This window comes from Dermacentor silvarum, chromosome 1 (assembly GCF_013339745.2).
Source record: "Dermacentor silvarum isolate Dsil-2018 chromosome 1, BIME_Dsil_1.4, whole genome shotgun sequence".
NCBI lineage: Eukaryota > Metazoa > Arthropoda > Arachnida > Ixodida > Ixodidae > Dermacentor > Dermacentor silvarum.
The window spans coordinates 6,896,888-6,921,613 of NC_051154.1; the positions used below are offsets into that span (position 1 = coordinate 6,896,888).

The 24,726-nt window shown below is 48.5% G+C and overlaps 1 protein-coding gene across 1 annotated transcript in view; it reads left to right on the forward strand.

The window, feature by feature from the left end:
- LOC119456331 (coiled-coil domain-containing protein 125-like) overlaps window positions 1-21,957 on the forward strand; it is a 260,423-nt gene extending 238,466 nt beyond the window's left edge. The window contains exons 5-6 of the mRNA XM_037718042.2: window positions 406-806; window positions 20,634-21,957. Coding sequence (XP_037573970.1) covers window positions 406-806; window positions 20,634-20,717 — 485 coding nt within the window. The 3' untranslated portion in view covers window positions 20,718-21,957. The remainder of the gene's footprint in view (window positions 1-405; window positions 807-20,633) is intronic.
- The last annotated feature ends 2,769 nt before the right edge of the window (window positions 21,958-24,726 follow it).

Genomic DNA, 24,726 nt, shown 5'->3' on the forward strand with positions numbered 1-24,726 from the left:
ATGTATGTAGTATGTATGTATGTATGTATGTATGTATGTATGTATGTATGTATGTATGTATGTATGTATGTATGTATGTATGTATGTATGTATGTATGTATGTATGTATATAGAGAGGGAGAGAGAGAGAGAGACGAAGGCACAATGGAGGCGTTGTCGTAAACTTAAAATTTATCATGCTAACATTTTCGAGAGTCAAACTCTCCTCGTTTTGGTTGGCTGAAAGTGGTTTTCGTCGCGATGGTTCTCCCGCGGCGACGAAGCGCTCTCCTGCACGTGTGTTCGAGGCGGAGGGTCGTCAGTGGTGACGTTTTCTTCCTGTTACCTGAGAAAGGTTCGAAGCGAGATTGACATTGCACGCGTGCTGTGTTTACATACGAGTCATGTTTTCGTGGGTGTGCACAGTGCTGCGCCGCGAACGCGACGAGCTGCTGGCGCTGAGCGACGTCAAGGAGCGCGACGTGTACCTGCAGCCCGCGGCGAGCCCCCGGTCGCCGCTCGAGCTGGCCGCACTGGCGGCGTGCGCGTGCCGCGGTCCTCGCCAGGAGCCCTGCCGCTGCGCGCACGCGGCTGCCCACAAGCAGCGGCAGCTGGCGCAGCTCGCCGAGCGCGCCAAGCGGGCCGAGGCCGAGGCGCGCGACAGCGCCAAGACAGCGGACATATACCGCGAGGCGTTCGAGGTGCAGCTGGCCAGGAACCGCACGCTCACGCGCCGCCTCGCCCAGATGCAGTCGCGCAGGGACCTGCTCGGAACGCTGCTCACCAAGAAGCCCGACAGGAGCCTCGTCGACGACCTCGTGGAGAACGTGAGTGCAGCACCGACGATGTGCAGATGGGCTCCTCCCACTGCGTCAGCGCGTTGCGGGGCTTGAATTCTGCGCAGCACTTGGAGGACCTTTGTTGTCGAGCGGGACAAACGCACATGCCTAGGGCCGTATTCTGAAACGTTCCCCTAGGCGAAATTTCTTTTTGCGCTTTCAGTCGTGCGCTGATTGGCTGTTTTAGCAAAATTGGATGAGCTGATTGGGTGGTTGAGCCCGACGTCATTCAATTTTGCTCAACCAGCCAATCAGCGCGCACCCTGAAAGCGAAAAAAGAAATTTCGCCTAGGGGAACGTTTCAGAATACGGCCCCTAGTTGGCCAAGATGGTCGAACCCTGTTCCCTCACCAACCCATCAGACTACGGATAGTTGGCGGAAATACGGCTTTACACGGCCCTGGAAAGTGCGTCAAGTACCCTGTTTCACATCATGCGATTTTCAAGTGCGACGCATATGCGACGGAAATCGCACGTGTCGACACCTCTGCGGCTGTTGGTCGCACCGATCGCTGCGATTTTTCGTTGAAATAGCGCCGCGACCCGCGAGAGCTATTTCGCGGTTTCTTTTCGGAAATGGCGTCGGTCGTTCAACACAGCGTTTATAGATGCTCTATATATACATTGGTTCAACAAGCCTTGAGCAGTACAACTCATTCAGTGGAGCTGTGGATTGCGCAATCGGTACGTACCATCACCACCGACACGCGATCAGGGCAGATAACCAACTCCCAAGTCAGATTCGGTTCTGTGATTTTTATGCATTTGTGGACGCGCTACGTTGCTAATCAGGAGCGATGCTGTTACCGCGATAGCGTTAAGGGCCCCGTGTCGCAGAAAATCCGGCGCCGGCGTCGGTGTCGGCGTAAGCGCCGGCGTCCGTGGCGAAGAAAACCATCCCGAACCACCCCCACCACGCAGGCCCTCCCCGTAGAGCAGGGGTGTTAGTGAAGAAAACTTAATTTCTCAAAGTAAAATCCGTCAGAAAAAAAGTACGACTTAACTACAACCTACAGATATGATAGCGTCGGATTGTAATTTGAATGTACGAGAAAACATAATTATGTTACGAGGAAACTCAAACACAAACCCCTCTTTCAGCATTTCTACCTTAAACAGCGGTGGGCCCAGGTAGATTACTTGCAAGAACACCATCCAGATGGCGCTCGCCTCCTCGGCAAGTCAAACTGTAACTTAGCCTGCCTAATAGGTTTTGGTCACGCGCGCGCGCCTCGGGGCCACAGCAAACAATCAATAAAATAATAAAAAAGGTCCTAGTACCTTCAAATGTTTATATAATACAGCGTATATTGCCCCTGGAAAAATGTCTTCCCAGCGGTGCATTTGTGTTTAAAAGAGAAGCCGACTTTAAGGGGATCGGTGTAAGCTTGGTCTTTGTAAGCTGGCTATGCCACGTTGTGTGTTGCAATGAAGCCTATACTCATAAAGAAAAATGTGATGCGAACGGGACGCGATAACGCTATCGCGTTCTACTTTTAAAGGCGAAGCTTAAAGGGCCCCTAACCAGCCAGAGGTAGAAATTTAGTTGTGGTGTTGCAGTTGTGCACGAGTCTAGAACGAACACGTAGCCGCGAGAATTTTTCGAAATGGTGCCGTAATAGCGGAGTTAACGCGTTTGATGATCGAAAAACGGCCCTCCCTCGTTTCGGTCTTTCCTTCGCTACTCTCCTCGTCGGCTGGTCTCCCCTCCTCGCCGAGTGCTGCTCCAAATGTCACGTGACATACGTCATCGCCAACGCGCTTCTCAAAACACTGCCCACTTCCGGTTAAGGCACGTCCACGCTAGCGGCAAATATACCGACGGCGAACCGGCCTCCCGTGCCCTAGAACGTCTACCGCGCGAGAGGTGTCGAAAGTAGACGGCATAGTTCGGCCGGCGCACCACCCGCAGAACGATCAACGGGCCAATCGACGACTGCGAAGCTGCACGCCTCCGCCACCGGCGACGAAAACATCGGCTGCAGCTTCTGTTCCAAGCAAAATAATTTTCCCTAGATAAAGTGATGCGAAAATTGTACATTTTATGAAGAACGATATCCACTGTCAAACGTTAAACATGAACTCGAGAGCTCCGATACTTGTCGAGCTCAGCTGCTGTGCACGGCTATACCGACGCGAGACGACCGGCTCGGCGGCGCTCGCATCGCAGCCGACGGCGCCGATAATATAAGCGTGTTTTCTTCTTCGTGTACAATTATTGCGAAGAGCGATAACAACGGTAAGAAAATATTGCGGCTTGTGACCGTCGGTAATTCATTCCGAAGCGCCGTCCGCTTTAGCTTTGAAGTGAGCAGGAAAAGGCCTAGCGACGATATCGGCGCCGTCGAGCGATCGGCGGCGGTGGCGGTGAGGCTACCGCATAAATGGGTCCCGGTCTCATTCTCTCTACGGCAAGGAAATCTCGCCGTTCGCGAGAAAAACCGCCATCGAACGGCAGCCCGCGAATGGCAAACGGCATGCGACGAGTTACCGTGCCGGTAACGGGGACGTGAACTCGGCGCTTCTCGGCTACCGGCTGTTGCTGCGGTTCCGGCCCGTGTTCATACGAAGCGTGACCCTGTGTTGCGCGCACGTGTAGAAAGGCCAACACCGTCGGACTCTGTTCGCACAGCTAATCAGACCGCTAAGCACGACTGTGTTGGAACGCGAGCGATTTGGCACTTGCCTTGCGGGCTGTAATTACCGATTCGCAAGGGCGCACAAGCGAGCAACACGACGAGGAAGAACAGGGAGCGCGCGTACCTGCTAGCAGACAAACCGGAAGTCGTAGGTTGTTGTTCGACCAATGGGCATCGTCACCGACGCTGACATCACCAAATTCACCCTGGTGACATCGTGACGACCGCTGGGGATACCGGAAAGGCCAGGAGAGCAGGACGGCATTGTTTTTTTTTTTTTTTTTTTTTTTTTTTTTTAATTTTGTGGCGCGCCCGCGGGGCGCATAGCGCTGCAGCGTTTGGCATCGTTGATCGTGACGGCGTTCTAACTCGATGCGCATGTTTACTTGAAATGTGCAAAAAATATCTGAGGTGGTTTAGGGGCCCTTTAAAGGGTCCTCCGTTTTTATTTCTTCTTTTTTTTCCAAGTTGGATTCGGGTGCTGATAGTACGTATTTTTGCGTGCATTTTCGTTATTCACTCGCGTAGGAAGTTGTAAATACTACGAGGAGACGACCTTCGAATGTCGTCTCAATTTTCTGGTTGTACAAGCTACTCGCGATATTGGAAAACGCCATAGTTGTAGCGCGGTACGGATGGAGCAATTTCAAGAATATGCAACTCCGGTCAAATGGCATCCGACGTTTCGCGCTCTGTCGTACAGTCAGTTGAAGTCGCACCTATTCTTCCCGGTCTCATTTCGAGGTTCCGCTGCGAAACGTGACTGCTTATCAAGCTCCTCGCCCAGATGCTTTGAGTAGTAATAAAATAGCATCGTCAATTTGCTTTCGAAGCGTTAATGCGCGATAAGCATCTTTTAAACACTTTTATCTCTTTTTTCTCAGGTATTTTTCCTACACAGAAATCAATGAGCCTTCAATGTGTTGCAGACTTTGTATCCTTACCTGTATTAACCCTCACGTTAAAAGGGAATTGCTTATTGTGCTTACTAAATTCAGTGCATTGAACTTCTTTTGTTTATGCTGGTCGTAACATATTCTAAGAAACTGCTTCGCCGTAAACGTTGCTTCTCGATCTCTCGCTACCTCCTTTAAAACACATGCGGCAAACACCTTGTTTTTATAAACCGTAGATAACACATTAAACAAAAGCAAATGAAAATTGTGCAGTCAAGTGAGCCGGTTACATCCCTTCCTGCGAAGGATAGCACCTTTCCAAGTGCGGATGGTTCTTGCACATCTACAGCTAATCAAGTGTACGACGCATCACGAGGCCGTGCCCAGCAAGACAGAGGCAAAGTTGCTAATCAGTTCGCAATTACATGTATTACTGCATAAACTCATAACCGTATCCCATCAGTATCACCTCTATAAAATAAGTATCGTGCAACTTGCAAGATATACAAAGACAGCATGACGTTTGTATGTCTGAATCTTCTTTTTGTATGATTGTGAGCTGCAGCTGCTAGCTATTTTATTCCATGGTGTGATTCAATGGGACGTGGGTGCAGACTCCCCAAAATTCTACTCAGCTTAGCTCACACGAACTCAGCCTCACGGGTCGGTCCAAGTCTTATAGAGCTGACGTTTGAGTGAGTTCACCGAGCTATGTATACATTACATGACATTAAAGTTGAATTGAATTCTGGGGTTTTACGTGCCGAAACGACGATTTGATTATGAGTCTCCGCAGTTCACTTGCGTTTTTGCATTTAGCCCCCATCGAAATGCGGCCGCCGCAGCCGGGATTTGAACCCGCGACCTCGTACTTAGCAGCACAACCCCATAGCCGCTAAGCCACCGCGGCGGGTTAACATTACAGTTGTGACTTGTGCATTGCATAAGCAAACATTGCATAGAAGTCCGTGTCGAAACGGATGAAAATAAAGGTAATTGTACACATTGCAGTTAGTTTTATAGAATTGAATTGACCGTTGCGTGAAAGCTTCGCCTCGTGTCGGTTACAGCAAGTGCATTGGATCTGCATCATATTTTGCCGATGCTGCTGGCGATCTTGGCCATAATTGGGTAGCCACATTTTGTACATTTCAACACAAACCTGAATAAATGACTGTGGAACAATATATTTAAAGGGGTTGAGACATGAAATTTGTGGCTAGCGCGTTCTTTGTTTCAAACGTTTCTTATTGCTCCAGGAAGCACGTGTGGGAGCACACAGTTTCGGTTTAGCGAGTTTCGGTTTCGCCTTCAACCTCTGCAACCATGAGTGGCCCCGGTATGCCGCCGGAGGGCGCGGGTAAAATAAACATTGGGTCATGTTACGCGCGCACGCGGAGAGCAGACCAGACGTTTTCCGAAAGGAACAGACGCGCTCGCTGGGCTTCTGCCACGTAGTGATGTATACCTATTATAATAAACAGTTAAACAGTTCAATGTGACCATATAATCATCCTCCACATAATTGGTGACCCGTAGTTTCGAAAGCAAGCGCTACAGTCTTCAAAGCGGCTCGAGAAACTTGAGGCCCTCAGTACGAGCGTAGCGACGCATGTTGAACAGCAGCTGCAGCAAATACAAGAGTTGCAAAAGCCGATGAAGGAACATATGCAACATGTCATTCAGCAACTACAACAAGTAAACCTCCGTCTCCATAGATTGCATCAAAAAGTTATTAACCTCAAATTTCGGGCTACGATCGAGGCTCGAATCGGCAGTATTCCAAGCGCCACCTGGCTCACCCTCGATTACACCATATGAGAGGGTGCAATCTCATACCGTCCCCGGTATGAGATTACCACACTCTCTGTAACCCCCACCGTCCCCGACCTAGAAGGGAACGCTCCGCACTCCAATTCCCAACAACAAGGCACCAGGCGCGTAGCCAGGGGGGGGGGGGGGGGGGGGGGGGGCTGATGGGGCTTCAGCCCCACCCCCCACCCCGACATTTTTTCGTGCTGTCGTGCACCGTCGACCAAAACAACCACCGGTGCCGGGAATAATTCTGGATTTTGTCTACAGTGTCTTTTTGACGCTCTAAAAGACATTTTGGCGCCAAAATTGCGAACTCGGGCTGGATTTTGTGGCAACGCCCATGCACCTGGAGTAGCATAACGTAAGGAGCCCCAGCCGAGCACAAAGTTTCAACGGCTTTTCGATAGCGAGCGGGCGCGTCGCGGCATCTTCCAGCGGCCCCGGAATCTACGGAGCGCATTGATTTAAATTTCGAAACTTGATGGGTATGAAGTTCTCATAAACTTTTAACGCGAAAGGTGCACTGACACTTCCAAAGGCGTGCTTCTGATTTTTAATTCTGGAACTTTGTGGGTTTCATGTTTTGATAAACTTGGGAGAATATGCGCGCACTCGAACGCGCGTATCCAAGCCGTTCCAGAAATGGAAGCACGCGCTCGCAATCTTCCACACACACGAAAATATTAAATATCACCGTGACTGTCAGTTGCCAGCTGGCATCTGATAATTTTCTATAAACATCTTCAGGAAGCACGCCAAATGTGATCGATCAGCTGGAGCAAGGCAGGGAAAAGTAAAATAAGAGAAAACCTAAGAAAGTTCACCGCCTATTAAATTTGAGACAGTTCTTTTTTGCGGGTGGCAAGGTCTGGCTCTCCGTGGAGATAGGACACTGGTCCTATGGATTTAAACACAGCCCCCGCTGAAAATACTGGTATTTCCAGAGCGCTTCTTCGCATGCGAGCTGATTGTGGAGATACATATCTGATGAACCATTTGGAAAGTTGCCCCAGTAATGCCTCGTATTTAAACCAGATGTACAAAACCAAATTATAGGAATTTGTGGTGAAATGATCAAAGAAAGCCTAGATGCAAAAGTGAACACTGCAGGCTGCTTCTCCGTACTTGCTGACGAAACGACGGATATTGCTGGATTCGAACAGCTTACTGTTTGTATAAGGTACCTAAACAAAGATGTCAACGATATCGAATGAAGAAAGGAAGGAAGGAAAGAAAATAAGAGGTGAAAGGCAGAGAGGTTAACCAGGTTAAGTGTCCGGTTGGCTACCCTGCACACGGGGATGGGGTAAGGGCTGAAAAAAATAGAAAACAAGAGAAGATTAAAAAGAAAAGAAAAAGAAACGTATCAGTCCGCACATTCTATAGTTTTTCACTAAGTCCTGTTTCTTTTAAAAAGCGTACTAGCGCTTTTAAAGCAGTTCGTTCCGAAGTCGGCTGGGACCAGGGACCAAGAATTCTGGCTTCGGTGAGGGGACGGCTGTCTATCTTGTCGAGCGTGGTGCTGAGCAAACGATATCGAAGAAGTGCGTTTAGGTTTTAGCACAGGAATAGATGCCCTCTCTCATTGAGACTGCAGGTTACATGTACAGGGTCGTCCACTCTAAGTACGAACACGGCGCCGTGTGGCCGCGCTCCGCGGAGCGCCAGCGCACACGGCGCGGCCGCGCATCTAAGCTAAGCGGCGCAGGCGCACAGGGGCTTGAAGGCGGGGCTTTGTGTCGTCTGCTAAAGCGCGCGAGCGAGCCGTGTATGTGCCGCCTGTTGTCTGCTAAAGCACAGCGCGCTCGCGCACTTTAGCAGACGACACGAAGCCCCACCTCCAAGCCCCTGTGCGCCTGCGCCGCTTAGCTTCGAAGTGTGCGCTGGCGCTCCGCGGAGCGCGGCCACGCGGCGCCGTGTTCGTACTAAGAGTGGACGACCCTGTACATGTGTACAAACTGCTGCAGATTATATAGTCACCCTTCCAGTGCCACTGCCAGCGCAGAGAGAATTTCAAACATGAGATTACTAAAACATCACTTGCGCTCTACAATGTCTGAGGAACGCATGGTTATGCTGGCGCTTCTATACGCCCACAGAGACGTCGCCATCAACGTGTCCGAAGTTACTGAACGCTTCGCTAAACTTCCCCGCCGAGTGAAGTTTATCGTTTAGATAGCGAAGCAGCAAAAATAAATGCATGTAAAAATATCTGTTCCTTCACGTTCCTATAATTATCATAATAATTATAAAATAATAATAATAATTACTATTATAATAATTATGAAAACGCATGACTGTTCATTAGCTTTTAAAATCACAGAAATTTTCACCGTTTATTGTAACAGCATGGTTATCAAAATTATCATGCGAATACTAAAATTACGGGGACATCAATAACCAATTTCGACCGACTTTGCTCACTGAAAGCCCGGCACATGCGGCGTTTCCCAAAATCGCACTCGGATGTTGGGTAAATCAACTTGCAGCATCATATGTGGCTTTCGTTTGTCCTTTTCTTTCCTGTTTAGCTACCTGCTTTTACTTCTTTTTTTAAACGAAGCAATACCCTTCTTTTATTTTGGGTGCAGAATAATCGTTGCCGCTGTGCAGGCAGTTAAAATACGCATTTTCGTATTGATTTCTGCATTATTTTTCTATTATTCTAGCCACATGGTGCTGTCGCGACCGTAGCATGGCCCAAATGCATATCACGAATTCTGGTATCATAGTTTTGTTCCTGCCTGGATCGTCTGTCTTTATACTCGTATGCATGAAGTTTACCATCTGTGACTGCGCAACATGTTTATTTATCTTGTTTGACGCATTATATACAGTGACGTTTCCTTTAGATACGTAGATTTATTGCAGATTTATTCGTATATTTAAATATCTTGTTGCGAGGTTTTGTGTATACAAGCAGTGAACTTGGTTTCCAGCGACGCTTTCTTGCCCTTTATCTTCGCATGTGTATATTCCATTCTATCTTCGCATTTCTAATGTATATTTTGCAGAACTCCTACCTTTTATATGTACTCACTGTTGCGACTATAATTTCGGTGCAATTACAATGTACGACCGGTAACATCTGCTCCTGCGCAATCCATTGCAACGAAGGACAGCGTCATTGAGGTTTTTTACTGGCCCTTGCATATATACAAAAATGTAAACAAGGTTTTTGAATGACAAAGATTCCTCAAAATATTTGTCCTCAACTTGTTCATATTACGGCCTTTACGTTTTTCATATCAGCTGCATGCACTGCTTTGCTGGTTTCGAACTGATATAGTTCTAAAGTTCGCGTGATATGTTCTTTACTTATTAAATAGACAAAAAAAGCGGAAGCATTGATATCAGCTATTTCTGCCACAATTTTTGGGACATACGAACATATTGTTTTAGGCAAAAATACATATTTTACTTATCTTCACAGTGCGTAGCGTTCAGTAATTCGTTTGCAGCATCTAATATACAATGGCATTGTCAATGGCAATGCAGTTATTATTCATTTATTTGATGCCTCGACAACTTCTATAAGGAGGAGGCCGCGCTGCAACCTGAGCCCCGGCCCCCCCCCCCCCCCCCGAACAAAATTTCTGGCTACGCCACTGCAAGGCGCCGAGCCCAACGTCTGGCGATGGTACAGCCGGGGATGTCGCCGGAAATAGGAACACCTCCTGGGGTGCTATGCAGGATGCGCCGAGTTTCTCGTTCGCACGAGTTTTACCCGAGTTTGCTCGATGGCAGTCAGTGAACGGAGATAGCAAGGAACGTGCAAAAACAGCAGGCAAAAATAAGTGTCGAGATAAAGCCGCGTATGACAACATGAGCGCACCCTGCGCGGCACAGTGCTCCGCGCTTCAAGCACAGATGACTGCGCAACAAAACGCGCCAGCGCCGCGTATTGTTATCAACGTATTATCGCAATTCAGCAATACCGTCACTGTCCCGCTGTCTATCTGCACACTTGTCGTGAGCCACTTGTCACGCCTTTCTCGGGTGCGTCAAGGGCGTGCCTCCTCTTTCGGGCATTATCTTTCTATCCCCCGTCGAATGCGAACTGAGCACATGCTGTGCATTCTTGCACCTACAGTTTCCCTCAATCGAATACATTAAAATACAACAAATAAAATAACGAACATTTTACTTCGTAAAGTATCGGTTTTTCGTTTGGAATGCTATAAATGTTTGATGGCAAACAGAGATCGAGCGAATTAATAAATTTTGCACTTTTTTGCAGCGAGTGGCGACAGTGAGGCGAAAGCTATACAAGCGGATACATTTTAGAGGGTCGCACGCACGAGGGAGTTCATACGGTGAGCAGTCGCCAGGGGCGCTGCAGTGCTATCCTTCATAAAGTCAGTCATGACAATGATCTTTCAATTCCCTGTCTATTGGGGGAATGGCAACGCAGCGCTGCGGCATGGATTGTTCACCGCAGGTGCTTCACTGAGGCGGCTATTAAGGCCGCCGCTTTACCAACTGAAACGACACTCTAGCCATAAAGACGGGAGCAGCGACTGTCACTGCAAAACGGCTATGCGGTATTCTAGGGTCCGTAGTGACGCAGCACAGTGAAAATGCGCCCGTTTATCTGCGTGCGCGAAGCCTTCGCGATGCATTGCAAAGAAGAGCGCGCTGCCCAGTGACACAATTCATCGCTTGTCATCGCTTGCCCAGTGAAGGTGACTCCATTCGCATGCATTCGCAGAGTTTGAGTGTGTTGTTCTCTCCAATGTGCTTCCCGATTGCCTCTGCTGCTGAGCTAACAGCGATCGCAGATGGATATAGTAACGACAGCGCAGCAATCGCATTTTGGCGGGTGGTGGCTCCTGTGTGCAGTTAGGAAATTAGACTTCGAACGCAGGAAGGGGTTGCTATTAAGTGTGCTGTGCTTGTGATGAAGAAATGCCATCGCACTGGGTTTAAAAAAGCGAGCGTTTCTCGGCGCTGACCGTATTTGCGACACTGCGGGTCCGGTACATCACCGATGACAGAGCAGCCATCTCAAACAACAGCTGCGATATCTTGACGTTGGAAAACACTACGCACTGCTCAGCATCGTCATCCACCATGGCACATCGACGCCTTGCAAGCAGCTACAGTGTCGTGCCAATAATTATTTGCTGTGCGCTACGTCGCTACAATGCAGACAATGAACCATGTTGTGGGGCCATCACTACCTAAGAAGATAGATGCATAAGCCAGCGAACGTCGCCGCTTTGTTTTTGATAGTGGTTCTCAGTACATCACCGATGACAGTGTGCTGTGCGTATTTTTTGTGTCGGCGGTCAAGATTGTTGATGCCTCTCAGTTCCGCACCACGTCGCTGTTGCCGGAAAATAAGTTGGGCGTGGCCCAACCATGGTGGGCGCGCGTACAAGAGTTACATGCCTCTCACGGGGCGTGACCTATGGTTTTGATTGACACGCGAACTCGTGCCAAACTCGTGCATTGCGAAGGCTCCCTTGAGTTGAATTCGGGAACATGGTGGCGGCAGCAGCAGCATGTGCCATCGCATACAGCGGCAGCAAGCGTGAATATGACCGTCTGGACCCGTTCACCTACATGTCCGACGTAGAGTTTCAGCGTCATTTTTTGCCTTTCCAAAATTTGAGTGCGCTGGCTGTGTGACGAGTTAGGCGAAGGCCCTCGTCTGCGGAAACAGCGTGGCGGGCAAATTGTGCTTTCCCAGCACAGATTGGTGTGACTAGGCTGTGGAGGAATAGTTCGTGCGATCGCTTCGGCTCCCTCCGGCTTCAAGTGCTGTTCTTCCACCGCACCCCAGCGCCAGGACAGTTCCGGTGTCGTCATTGAAGTACTGGCGCACCTGCGAGCACCTGGGGTTCAACCCGGACTAACCAACCTGTGAAGGAGAAGTGGTCTCATTATATAGGAAGACTCGGAATGGATGGCGGGCTGCCCTCTGGTGTAACAGGTGTCGAAAGCAGTTTTCGCAGTTATACGGTACCGCTGCACTGCACGGGCAGAGAGGCGAAAGAAGTTACTTCGCCAACACGGTCCGCCTCGGCCCTCCGAACGACCACCCCTCCAGGCGGCAAATGATTTGGCTCACGTACTACGTGAGCAAAAGCGTATCCATATGGCTGTTGGAGGAGATGACCGGCGACTTGTTTCCTCTGTCCGAGCACATCATCGCCGACTGCAGGAAATACCTCCGTGAGGTCTTGAGGGACGAACTGCTGGCGCGACCTCCACTCGGTGGCCCCGGGAAGATAGCGCAAATTGACGAGTGCCTTCTTCGCGGCGAGCAAAAGTACAGTCGAGGCCGCCTAATGACGGGCGACAACGTTTCACCGAGCCGCTAAAATTAGGGCGGTGTTAAAGATGGTGGCCCATGGATCTTCGGCATAGTCTGCGCGACCAGAGGGGTGCTGCGACTTTTCAGTCGACTGACGAAAGGCGATGACGCTAGGCGCAATTATTGCAGCCAATGTTCAATCGGGACCATTATTCATAGCACCGAATTGTCCACATACAACTGTATCCCAAATTTAGTTGATGATAACGGGGCTGTGCCTCAATGTGCATTGGGAGACAGTAAACCACAGCGTGAACTTTGTGGACCCCATCACGGGCGTTCACACGCAAAAAAAAACATAGAATGTTATTGTCAAAAACTGAAGCGCCACCTCGTCAGCGGTGGGTACAGGGTAACTACACCAATGCTGCAGTCCCACCTGGTATGGATGTGATGGCAGTCAACGGCCACGTACGCTGCAAAGACACTTTCTTGCGTTTGTTAGAAGCAACGGATTGCTCGGGGCTACCCAGTGTGAAGACTCTTTCTTACGGTTGTTAGAAGCCATCGCACGGCGCTAGCTAGTATGAAGGTGCATCACAATATAAAAGAAAATAAACCGTAGTTTTCTGACCCATTGATTTCCGTCATTACTGCGTGCTTACACGCTAAGCGTGCGGCAAACCACTTCTGTGCTAGCCGACGCTCACTTCGTCTCACACCCTTACTGTAGCGCGAGCAACGAGAGATCTGTTGAAAGACCAGTGCGAAAACCAGCCGCACACCATTATGTGCTCGGAAATGGGAGCGCAAGCACGCAGCGAGCCGCACCAATTCAATCCAGAGGAAAGAGAAGGAGCAGCGAGCGATCTGTTGAAAGCTTAGTGCGGAAACCAAGCGCACACGAATCTGTGCTCGGGAATGCTAGCGCAAGCACGTATTGAGCCGCGCCAATCCAATCAAGAGGGGAAAAAAAAGAAAGGTTAGCGTCCCCTCGTGGTATAACGCGAAACGTATTAATCTACAAATTAGCCTAATACACATTCAGTGTACATCTTGTAAACTTTAGAATGCTTATAAACCAGGTTAAAATGACTAATATTATTGTACTAAATGCATTTATTTTATAACTTGCTTGTGCCTGTAATGCACTCGGTGGAACGACAAACAAGTGAAAGAAGGCACGACCATCCACCGACCGTATGATCACGTGAGCCACAGTTTGTCGACCGCCCATATGGCAACGACCAAGAGATGATAGCCACCCAGAGTGAACCTAGATAAGCCAATGAAACGGGAGGCGTGCCAACGGACAAACTTTGTCTTGTTACCATTAGTTCTTTCATCTTGGGAGCGTCGCCAGGGGTGCTATGCAGGATGCCCCGAGTTTGGCGAAACTCGGGATCTTCACGAGCTCTGGCGACGCCCCAAGATGAAAGAACTAATGGTAACAAGACAAAGTTTGTCCGTCGGCACACCTCCAGTTTCATTGGTTTATCTAGATTCACTCTGGGTGGCCGTCATCCCTTGGACGTTGCCATATGGGCGGTCGACAAACTGGGGCTCATGTGATCATACGGTCGGTGCATGGTCGTGCATTCTTTCATTTCTTTGTCGTTCCACCGAGTGCATTAGAGGCACAAGCAAGTTATCAAATAAATGCATTTAGTACAATGATATTAGTCATATTACCGTAGGGTATAGGTGTTTTAAAGTTTACAAGTTGTACACTGAATATGTATTAGACTAATTTGTAGTTTAATCGTTTCGCGTTATATCACGAGGGCACGCTCGCCCTCCTCTTTCTTCCTCTGGATTGGATTGGCGCGGCTCGCTACGTGCTCGCGCTAGCATTTCCGAGCACAGATTGGTGTGCGATTGGTTTTCGCACTGGGCTTTGAACAGATCGCTCGTTGCTCTTTCTCTTTCCTCTGGATTGAATTGGTGCGGCTCGCTACGTGCTTGCGCTCCCATTTCCGAGCACAGATTGGTGTGCGCCTGATTTTTGCACTGGGCTTTCAACAGATCGCTCGTTGCTCGCGCTAAAGTAAGGCTCCGAGACGAAGGGAGCGTCGGCTAGCGCATAAGTGGTTTGCCGCGCGCTTACCGTGTCAGCACTCAGGAATGTCAGAAAACACGCATGCAAGGATAAAAAAACTACGCTTTATTTTCTTTCACATTGTGACGCACCTTCATACTGGCTAGCGCCGATCGATGGCTTCTAACAACCGCAGGAAAGAGTCTTTATACTGGGTAGCCCGAGCGATCCGTTGCTTCTAACAAACGCGAGAAAGGGTCTCTGCAGCACACGTGGCCGTTGAGTGCCACCACATTCATCCCAGGTGGGACTCCAGCATCAGTGCAGTTACTCTGTACCCACTGCTGACGAGGTGGCGCTTCACTTTTTGACAATAACTTTCTATTTTTTGCGTGTGAACGCCCGTGTTGGTTTCGACAAACTGCACGCTGTGGTTAACTGTCTCCCGATGCAGATAGAGGCATAGCCCCGTTAGCATTAACTAAATTTGGGATACGGTTGTATGCGGCCAATTCGTCACTATGAATAATGGTCCCCGGTTGAACATTGGCTGCAATAATGGCGCCTAGCGTCGCCGCCTGTCGTCGGTCGACCTTGAAAAGTAGCAGCACCCCTCAGGTCGCGCAGACCATGCCGAAGACCCATGGGCCACCATCTTTAACACCACCGTAATTTTGGCGGCTCGGCGGAACGTTGTCACCCGTCATTAGGCGGCCTCGATTGCACTTTTGCTCGCCGCGAAGAAGGCACTCGTCAATTTGCGCTGTCTTCCCGGGGCCACCGAGTGGAGCTCGCGCCAGCAGCTCGTCCCTCGCGACCTTACGGGGGTAGCTCCTCCAGTCGGCGATGGCGCGCTCCGATAGAGGGAACAAGTCTACGGTCTCTTTCATCATCCATATGTCTACGCTTCTGCTCACGCATTACGTGAGCCAAATCATTTGCCGCCTGGAGAGGTGGTCGTTCGGACGGCCGAGGCGGTCCGTGTTGGCGCAGTAACTTCCTTCGCCTCTCTGCCCATGCAGTGCAGTGGTACCGTGTACCTGCGAAAACTGATTTCGGCACCTGTTGCACCGGATTGGTTGGTCCGGGTTGAACCCCAGGTGCTCGCAAGTGCTCCACTACTCCGATGACGACGCCGGACCTGGCCTGGGGCTGGGTCGCTGTGGACGAGCTTGCTTGAAACAGGAGAGAGCCGAAGCGATCGCACGAACTATTCCTCCACAGCCTAGTCACACCAGTCTGCGCTGGGAAAGCATCATTTGCCCGCCACCCTATCTCCGCAGACGACGGCCTTCGCCTAACTCGTCACACAGCCAGCACACTCACGTTTTGGAAAGGCAAAAATGACGCTGAAACTCTACGTCGGACATGTATATAGTGAACGGGTCCAGACGGTCATATTGACGCTTGCTGCCGCTGGATGCGATTACATAGGCTGCTGCTGCCGCCACCATGTTCCCGAGTTCAACTCGAGGGGGGTTTCGCGATGTACGAGTTTGGCCCGAGTTCGCGTGTCAATCAAAACCATACGTCACGCCCCACGCGAGGCATGTAACTCTTGTGCGCGCACCCGCCACGGTGGTTGGGCCACGCCCAACTTATTTTCCGGCAACAGCGACGTGGTGCAGAACTGAGAGGCATCAACAATCTTGACCGCCGACAGAAAATACGGACAGCACACTGTCAACGGTGATGTACTGAGAACCACTATCAAAAACAAAGCGGCGACTTTCGCGTTCCTTATGCATTTATCTTCTTAGGCTGTGATGGCCCCACAACATGGTTCATTGTCTGCATTGTAGCGACGTAGCGCACAGCAAATAATTATCGGAACGACAGTGTAGCTGCTTGCAAGGCGTCGATGAGCCGTGGTGGATGACGATGCTGAGCAGTGCGTGGTGTTTTCCAACGTCAAGATATCGCAGCTGTTGTTTGAGATGGCTGCTCTGTCATCGGTGATGTATCGGATCCGCAGTGTCGCAAACACGGTCAGCGCCGAGAAACGCTCGCTTTTTTAAACCCAGTGCGATGGCATTTCTTCATCACAAGCACAGCACACTTAATAGCAACCCCTTCCTGCGTTCGAAGTTTAATTTCCTAACTGCACACAGGAGCCATCACCCGCCAAAATGCGATTGCTGCGCTGTCGTTACGTATATCCATCTGCGATCGCTGTTAGCTCAGCAGCAGAGGCAATCGGGAAGCACATTGGAGAGAACAACACACTCAAACTCTGCGAATGCATGCGAATGGAGTCACCTTCACTGGGCAAGCGATGACAAGCGATGAATTGTGTCACTGGGCAGCGCGCTCTTCTTTGCAATGCATCGCGGAGGCTTCCCGCACGCAGATAAACGGGCGTATTTTCACTGTGCTGCGTCACTACGGACCCTAGAATACCGCACAGCCATTTTGCAGTGACAACCGTTGCTCCCGTCGTTTCAGTTGGTAAAGCTATATCTAAAGCGCCTCAATGAAGGTAAAGCGCCTCAGTGAAGCACCTGCGGTGAACAACCATGCCGTAGGGCTGCGTTGCGATTCCTCTAATAGTCAGGGAATGGAAAGATCATTGTCATGACTGACTTTATCAAGGATTAGAGTGCTTCGATGCACGCGAGCATCAAGGCACCTTATCAAGGATAGCACTGCAGCGCCCCTGGCGACTGCTCACCGTATGAACTCCCTCGTGCGTGCGACCCTCTACAATGTATCCGCTTGTAAGCTTTCACCTCACTGTCGCCACTCGCGGCAAAAAAGTGCAAAATTTTATACTTCGCTGGATCTCTGTTTGTCATCAAACATTTATAGCATTCCAAACGAAAAACAAATACTTCAAGAAATAAAGTGTTTCTTATTTTGTTTGTTGTATTTTAACGTAATCGATTGAGGTAAAGTGTAGGCGCAACAGTGCACCGCATGTGCCCTGTTCGCATTCGACGGAGGATAGAAAGATAATGCTCGAAAGAGGAGGCACGCTCTTTACGCGCCCTAGAAAGGCGTGGCAAGTGGCTCACGACAAGTGTGCAGATAGACAGCGGTGCCGTCACAGTATTGCTAAATGGTGATAATACGTTGATAACAATACGCGGCGCTGGCGCGTTTTGCTGCGCAGTCTTCTGTGCTTGAAGCACGGAATCACTGTGCCGCGCAGGGTGCGCTCATGTTGTCATACGCGGCTTTATCTCGACATTTCTTTTTGCCTGCTGTTCTTGCACGTTCCTTGCTATCTCCGTTCACTGACTGCCATCGAGCAAACTCGGGTGAAACTCGTGCGAACGAGAAACTCGGCGCATCCTGCATAGCACCCCAGCACTTGATAAACTCCCGGGATTCGTCGGATGTGATTGTCCTCCACGAGACTGGCTGCCGGCAAAACTGTCGGGCTACAAAGCCATAAAATCATCACGACAGCCGAAATCCACGGCCATTCTACTACAAACAAGTGTCTATGCTCTCCAGCATGCGTTTGACGATGTTTACAAAGATCTTGTCGAACTCATTCCACGTAATAAGAAAGGTCATGCGTTAGCATTCTTTGGGTACTTGACGGAGTTTCCGGGGGCCATCGTGCTGCGTATACCTGGGTCCCTGGTGCATGGGTAGCGCATTGGGCTGCTGGCTTCGAAACCAACCTGCGTCACGGATCGAATGTGCCACTGCAGTGTACATACTTCGACGAACGCGTCACGTGTGTGTACGCCACCACAACAGGCTTCGGTAACGGAATAGATATTCACTTCCGAAGCCGCGCTGCTTAGTGTGCGCTATGAAATGGTCGTATTAAAACCTAACGTAATTATTTATTTGCTGCGCTCTCAGGGAATTCAGACTCCATAAAGTAATTACTGGGTCTAGCGCTATCCAATAAAGTAATAAAAACAGGACAAAAAATCTGGCAGTGCTACTTTAATTGCTTTGGTGCTGTATTTGGAAACCTCCATGGACGATTTTGTTTGCATTCATCATTCATCATGGACTCCATCATTTGCATTCAATTTACCGTCTCTGTTTCTCGCTCTTTCATTTTTATGACTTCATGTTGTCTATTTGCAGTTTCAATTACCCTGTACTTGATTTGCCAGCTTTCTTGCACGCAACATTCACTTGTACAATTATATTTTTTATTGCACTAGTTCACTCGCCATCATTTTCTTTCCCGGTATTGCTTCCGTCTAACCATGTACCTCTTCTTCGTCTTATCGGAAGTAGCTGGAAATGGCTCGAAATTCAGCATGTAAACATTTTGTATCAGGTTTTAAACATTCGGTTATTACTTTGTCATCGCAACCTTGGTGTAAACTATTCGCACCGTCGAATGAAGAAGACACCACAGGCCTTCTAAGAACAAACTTGCTTTTCACTTCCTTAATTTTCACTTAGTCTCAGACGACTGAGGCTTTGGCTTGACTGCGGCCTTATATATCGCCCAGTAACTTGGACCGAGCAGCTGTCAGGTTCCCGATACGGACTTGTCATAAGTGTTCCTAAAGCAACATAAAGATGCAGATCACTGAACCTTGAATGTGTAACATTAAAAGGGAGATAGCACTGGTTTATTCATGTACTGAATCAAAATGAAAGCTTCACGGTAAAACTGCAGCTCGCACAAAGAACGAAATACACGGGTAGTTTGCAAATAAGCGCCCTGGCTCCTTCGTGCGTCTTTCACTGTGAATCAAGTGGCCCAGCTTTCAGTTCTTTGACAAATGAAAGCCTCGGTTCACCTAAAAAAAAATGTCACAGTTTCGCCCTAAGGGCGAAGCAATGAATGCGATAGCAACACAGCAATGTCATACAAAGTAAGGTGAGCGGCTTTGGTAGCAATATGAATTGTAGTAAACATGAGCTGATTAAGTAAGCAGGTGTGCTGCGGTGTAAGTAGACCGACATGAAGAGAGACTCGATGACCACGAGAAGGCGCGTGTGAAACGGTGGTGTTGATGAGAAGAGCTTCCCGTGGGCAGCGCGTGCGAAGGGACACACCTGTAGCGCTGCACTGCCGATCCGGGCAGCATTGCATGTGTAGCGTGCGTTGGAAAATGTGGCCCGACTATTACTAACTGAATGAACAAGCGTGGTGTGAGCGCGCACAAACAAACATGAATAGATCACACTGAATGACTGCAGACAACGACTGTCAAAACGCTGGCAGCAAGCGCATACGCCGCAGCGGGCGAAGGTACGTGCGGTCTATCGCTTCAACGGAAACTGAGCGGCGAATGCACGACGCATAAAGGTCAGAGCCGTGTGGAGATAAGCGACGGTGCGAGCGAGCGACGAGCGCGGTTGCTGGCAGAGTAGAAGTGCGCCCCCCCCCCGCTCCCTCCGGCGCTGGCTTCCCGCTTCCTTGCTTGCGCGTGGGAGATTGAGTGCGTTCGCTCTCCGTGATAGCGCGCGTCCCCGCACGCTTCCACTCGGGCATACGGCGCGCGGCGAAGATTTTATCTATAGGGAACCTCACGGCGACGGCGACGCCGACGGCAGAAATCCGGTTGAAGTGTTCATATAATTGCTATCGCAATAAAAAACAATGTTGACTCAAAACCGGCTGGCTTATATTTGGGAAGCTTTTCACAGAAACAAAAGGCCAAGGCAGACTTGATTGTTAGGTTAGTCCTCGTGCTGCTACCAGACGCTTGAGTCAAGAAATGCGAAATTCTGGCGTCTTGAACAAAATTGACAAGCGGAGTTTTAGCGTGATAGAATCAACGTAAATGTTGTAAAAGGTATATGTAGCCACCGTTTTATTTCTTGTTTGTTCACCAAGCATTCCCCTGGTCTTTTAAATTAATGTTCTGCCAAATATTTTGTCTTTATTATTCGGGTGGAGTGTAGAGTATAGAACCATGCACGGTGAAAGCCCGCACTACATTCGACCGATGCTATCCTTTAGAAATAGATTGTTGTCTAGAAAAATTCAGCACAGGGTTGGCGAGCAAATAAAGACAGACGCTGTGGGACGCACCTCGAATGTAGCAGACGGAAGTACTCGCTCCAACGCCACGCGAATCGCAACGGCGTTTATTGTATTGTGTATGCGAGCGAAGAAAGGACGACGTGAATTGGTTCTCCCGCACTACTGTTCAGCCTAGCGTGGTTTATTTAAATGATAAAAAAAGCAACTGCTGCTTTCTTTACGCGTGTCGTGCCCTTTTCTGCTCGCAGCTGTGCGACAAGAACGAGGCCCTGGTCCACCAGCAGGTGATGGTCAAGCTCCTCGCTCTGCAGCTGGGACACGGCGATCAGTGACCACTTGGGAGCAAGCCGCTTCCAAGCAACAGACGCACTGTTGGGCAGTACCAGGGCTCCTTCACAAAACGCACCAATTGATCGGTGCTGCTACTCGCAGTTAACGCGCACGCCATATTTTATCTAGTGTGCTGAATTTTACTACACTCGTGTTTCAATTTACTTTTTATGGAAAAAGTTCTTATGCCAGTTTTGTTTCATAAGTCGCGTTTCAATAATACGATAATAAATAAGTCGACATCAGTCGTATTTTGGTTATTTGGACGAGCCGCGAGGAAAACGGCGCCCAGTCTAGCCTCCTTCATTTCTGCTAATTACTTTCACATTCTCGAGCACAAGGTCTCTAGGGCGATGGCCAAATTATAAATAGTGAGCATCGACCTGCCGCTTGTATTCGCACCGCACGCCTCTTTCTGGTCTCGAGTTTTCGACATCAAGCCGTTCCGGTACCACACGTGCTACATCATCGGCAGTATGGTTGAAAGCGCAACTTTCACAACGGCCTTCGTAACTTGTTCTTGCATCACCTTCGCAAGTCGCCTAGTCAATTGATGGTAAGAAAGCGACCGATAGTTTTCTTATCGAATTCGGCGCCAACTTCGGCAGATGGTTGTTTTAACAAAACAAAAATGATAAAATAGAATAAAATAGAATGTGCCATTTGTGCTTGCTGTCGCGGTGTTTTTGTAATTAATTCAATATTAAAATGAAACAACCGTTATTGCGTGAAAGAAACGAAGGCGATTTCCTTTTGCTTCACCTGCAGGGAATGTCGGTTTCGTCTGAAGCCTGTTTCACGTGATGCGATTTTCATCGATTCGGTCGCATGCGACAGAAATCGCACTTGCACTCCTTGCAAGCTCACCGGCTACGATTCGTAAATTGAAATATGTGCCGTAAGGTAATTAGAAAATACTGATTTTTTAATTACTTCAATATGTGTTTCGGTTTTCTCGTGCAAGTAATGTCCGCCTCTCTGAATAATCCAGCTCAAGGACTAGAATTATGTTACCCGCAAAAGGCGATTTTTAAAAAGTCCGGCAGACATAAGGTGGATCACCCCGCATATCGTAATTAATTTTCTACAGTAGCATATACGCTTTCACAAGGAATAAGCAGCATCGTCAATTTGTTTTTGAAGCGTTAATGCACAATAAGCATCATTGAAACAGTTGTATCTAAATTTTCTAATGTATCATTTTTTCCAGCACCGAAGCCAATAAACATTCAATAAGTTGCAGACATTGTATCCTTACTGCATTAACCCTCACTTTAAAATGTAATTACATATTGCACTTACTTCAGTCCATTGAATTTCTTTTGTTTATGCTGGTCATAACATATATCACACTATTCTAAGAAACTATGTCGTAAACCCCCATGCCTTCCTTTCCTTCTCTCCCTTTACCTCGTGTAAAATGCCATGCAACTATGTAGAAAGCAGGCAAACAACTTGTTTTTATAGACAAGTTTTTAAACAAGATAACACATTAAACAAAAGCAAATCAAATCAGCCAGTTGCATCCCTTCCTGCAAACAATCAAGTGCGGATGGTTCTTGCAGGTCCACTGCTAATCAAGTGTGCAGACGTATCACGAGGCATAGATCATGCCTAACAAGAAAGAAACAAAGTTCCTTATGAGTTTGCAATTACATGTATTACTGCATAAACTCATAACCCTATCCTGTCTATACTGCCTCTATAATTAAAGTATCATGCAACTCGCTAGATATACAAAGACAGCATGACATTTGTGTATCTGAATCTTCTTTTTGTTAGATTGTGAGATGAAGCTGTTTACTGATTTATTCCATGGTGTGATCAAATGGAATGTGTGTGCAGACTCCCATAAATTCTACTCAGCCAAGCTTGCTCCCACTCATATTCACCACAATTCTACTCAGCAAGGCTAACACGATCTCAGCCTCAAAGTCAGAGTGAGCTGACTCTCGAGTGAGCACACCGACCTATGTATTGACCCTTTTCGCGGAGCAGTTTGTTCTAAAGAAACGAGATGGCGCTTACGGCGGCGCGCCATACGTTGCCTCAGCGACAGCGCATGAATACGAAACCATTAGCGCTTCTACCTTGCTTCTATGCGATCAGCTGTCGGAAAGTTTTCGCTAACACACTGTGCTTCATTCATGCTGGTTACGCGTGCAGTAGTTGGCTGCAAAAATAGTGACTGGCATATTAAGGAATGTAATGAATATATGGGGCCAAGTTCGCGGACCGCTGCTGCAACTGTCCGTACATTTTTCATGCACTTTTGAGATCTACGGCTTTCCTCGAGGATACAGAAATTTGCTCATCCTCCAGCGTTGTGTCGCTAACCTTCAAAGAAAGGGCTTCAGCCCCGGTACGTCGGCAAGAGTCAGTACCACTCGTTAAACAATGACAAAGGGAGGAGCGCCGCTTCCTGTCATAGTAGGTTTCGCGCATAGGATCTACACCCATCTACCCCGACCGGCACGGAAACTTACGCCCACTGTTTCACCAGCGTGTCAAGAATAAGTGAATGGGCGCACACTTGAATATATGTGCACTTTATACGCACAATAAATGACGGACTACACCGATAGCGCACGAATGGTCCAAGTTGAATGTTTCGTGACGGTCCAAGAGAGTAAGCGAGTTACTAGCGATAATACATCTTTGCTACAAGGTATGGGTGTAGTGTACAGGTTGGGTGTAGTGTACAGAACAGCTGCGTTTCAAGCCTTGTGCGCAGCAAGAATAAACCTAATGAAACTGAGCACAAGCGCGAGCGATTAGCCAGAAAATAATCAGATAGTGACCGCACCGAGAAACTTTACTGAGCCAGAAATATGACAACCCGCTGCCTCAAAATATTTGCCAAATAAAGAACGAAGAGCAAAACACACTAATCCTGATTTATTTCATGAGCGGAAAGTTTGGAATTCATATTTAGCCTCGCTTTTAGAGCAAGCATCGTATACGCTCCTCGCGCCGTTTGCACGTGTTCTCTGAAGCTGTGGGCAAAGCTTCGTGTCGTCCACCCACTCACCGTCTACAATATCTCCCGAAACAGGTTTGCTAAGCTGCACCGGCGTCATACACATCTATGGTAAACAAATAGGCAATTGAGGCCGTTGAGGCAAGCAATGGACGCGTCACCACGTGATCAAACATGGCAGCGCCCACGGGATCGCCGCGAAAAGGGTCAATCATTACATGAAGTTAAAGTTGTGAACTGTATTGCATAGGAGTTAGTGTTGCATTGAATTCAAATAAGGACAATTGTACACATTGCAGTTGGTTTTATAGAATTTAATTGACCGTTGCATGAAAGCTCCGCTTCAGGTCGATTCCAACAAGTGCATTGGATCTGTATCATATGTTTGCCGATCCGGCTCGTTATGTTGACCATTACTGGGTGACCACATTAAATGACTATGATGCCATATATTAAAGAAACGCTTACATCACTACAAGTACAATAACCACAACAATACAAATACGTCCGCATAATAAGATGCATACGAGTGATAAATACATGTACAGGCGGAATCGCTCTTTATCTGAGTTGGCCGCCATCTTTCGTAAAAAAAAATCGCAGTTTCGCCCGACAGGCGAAGCATCGATTGCGACAGCAAATTAGTAAACAGCTATACGAAGTAAGGATGGTAGTTTTATCGGCCATATATAAACTCGTAAACATTCGATTGCCAACTAAATTATCAAGCATGGTGTCACGAGCGCACAGGGAAACATAAAAAAAAAGTTCGCAATCACTTTAGCATGCGCTGAAGAGCATGAAGGCGAAAGCCTGCGCGCTCACGAGACATTAATTAAATTACTTGTCATTATTCTCATTTGAATGTGCTGTTACTTCCGATTACTTGTTTTCTCCCACCAAAGGTCGTGGGTTCGAGTGCATAAATGAACTATCTACTAATTAACTGTGCCTTAATTGACATCAGTGGCGCACCGACGGGTGGGGATTCGGGGGTTGTAACCCCCCCCCCCCCTGGGGCCGACTTAACC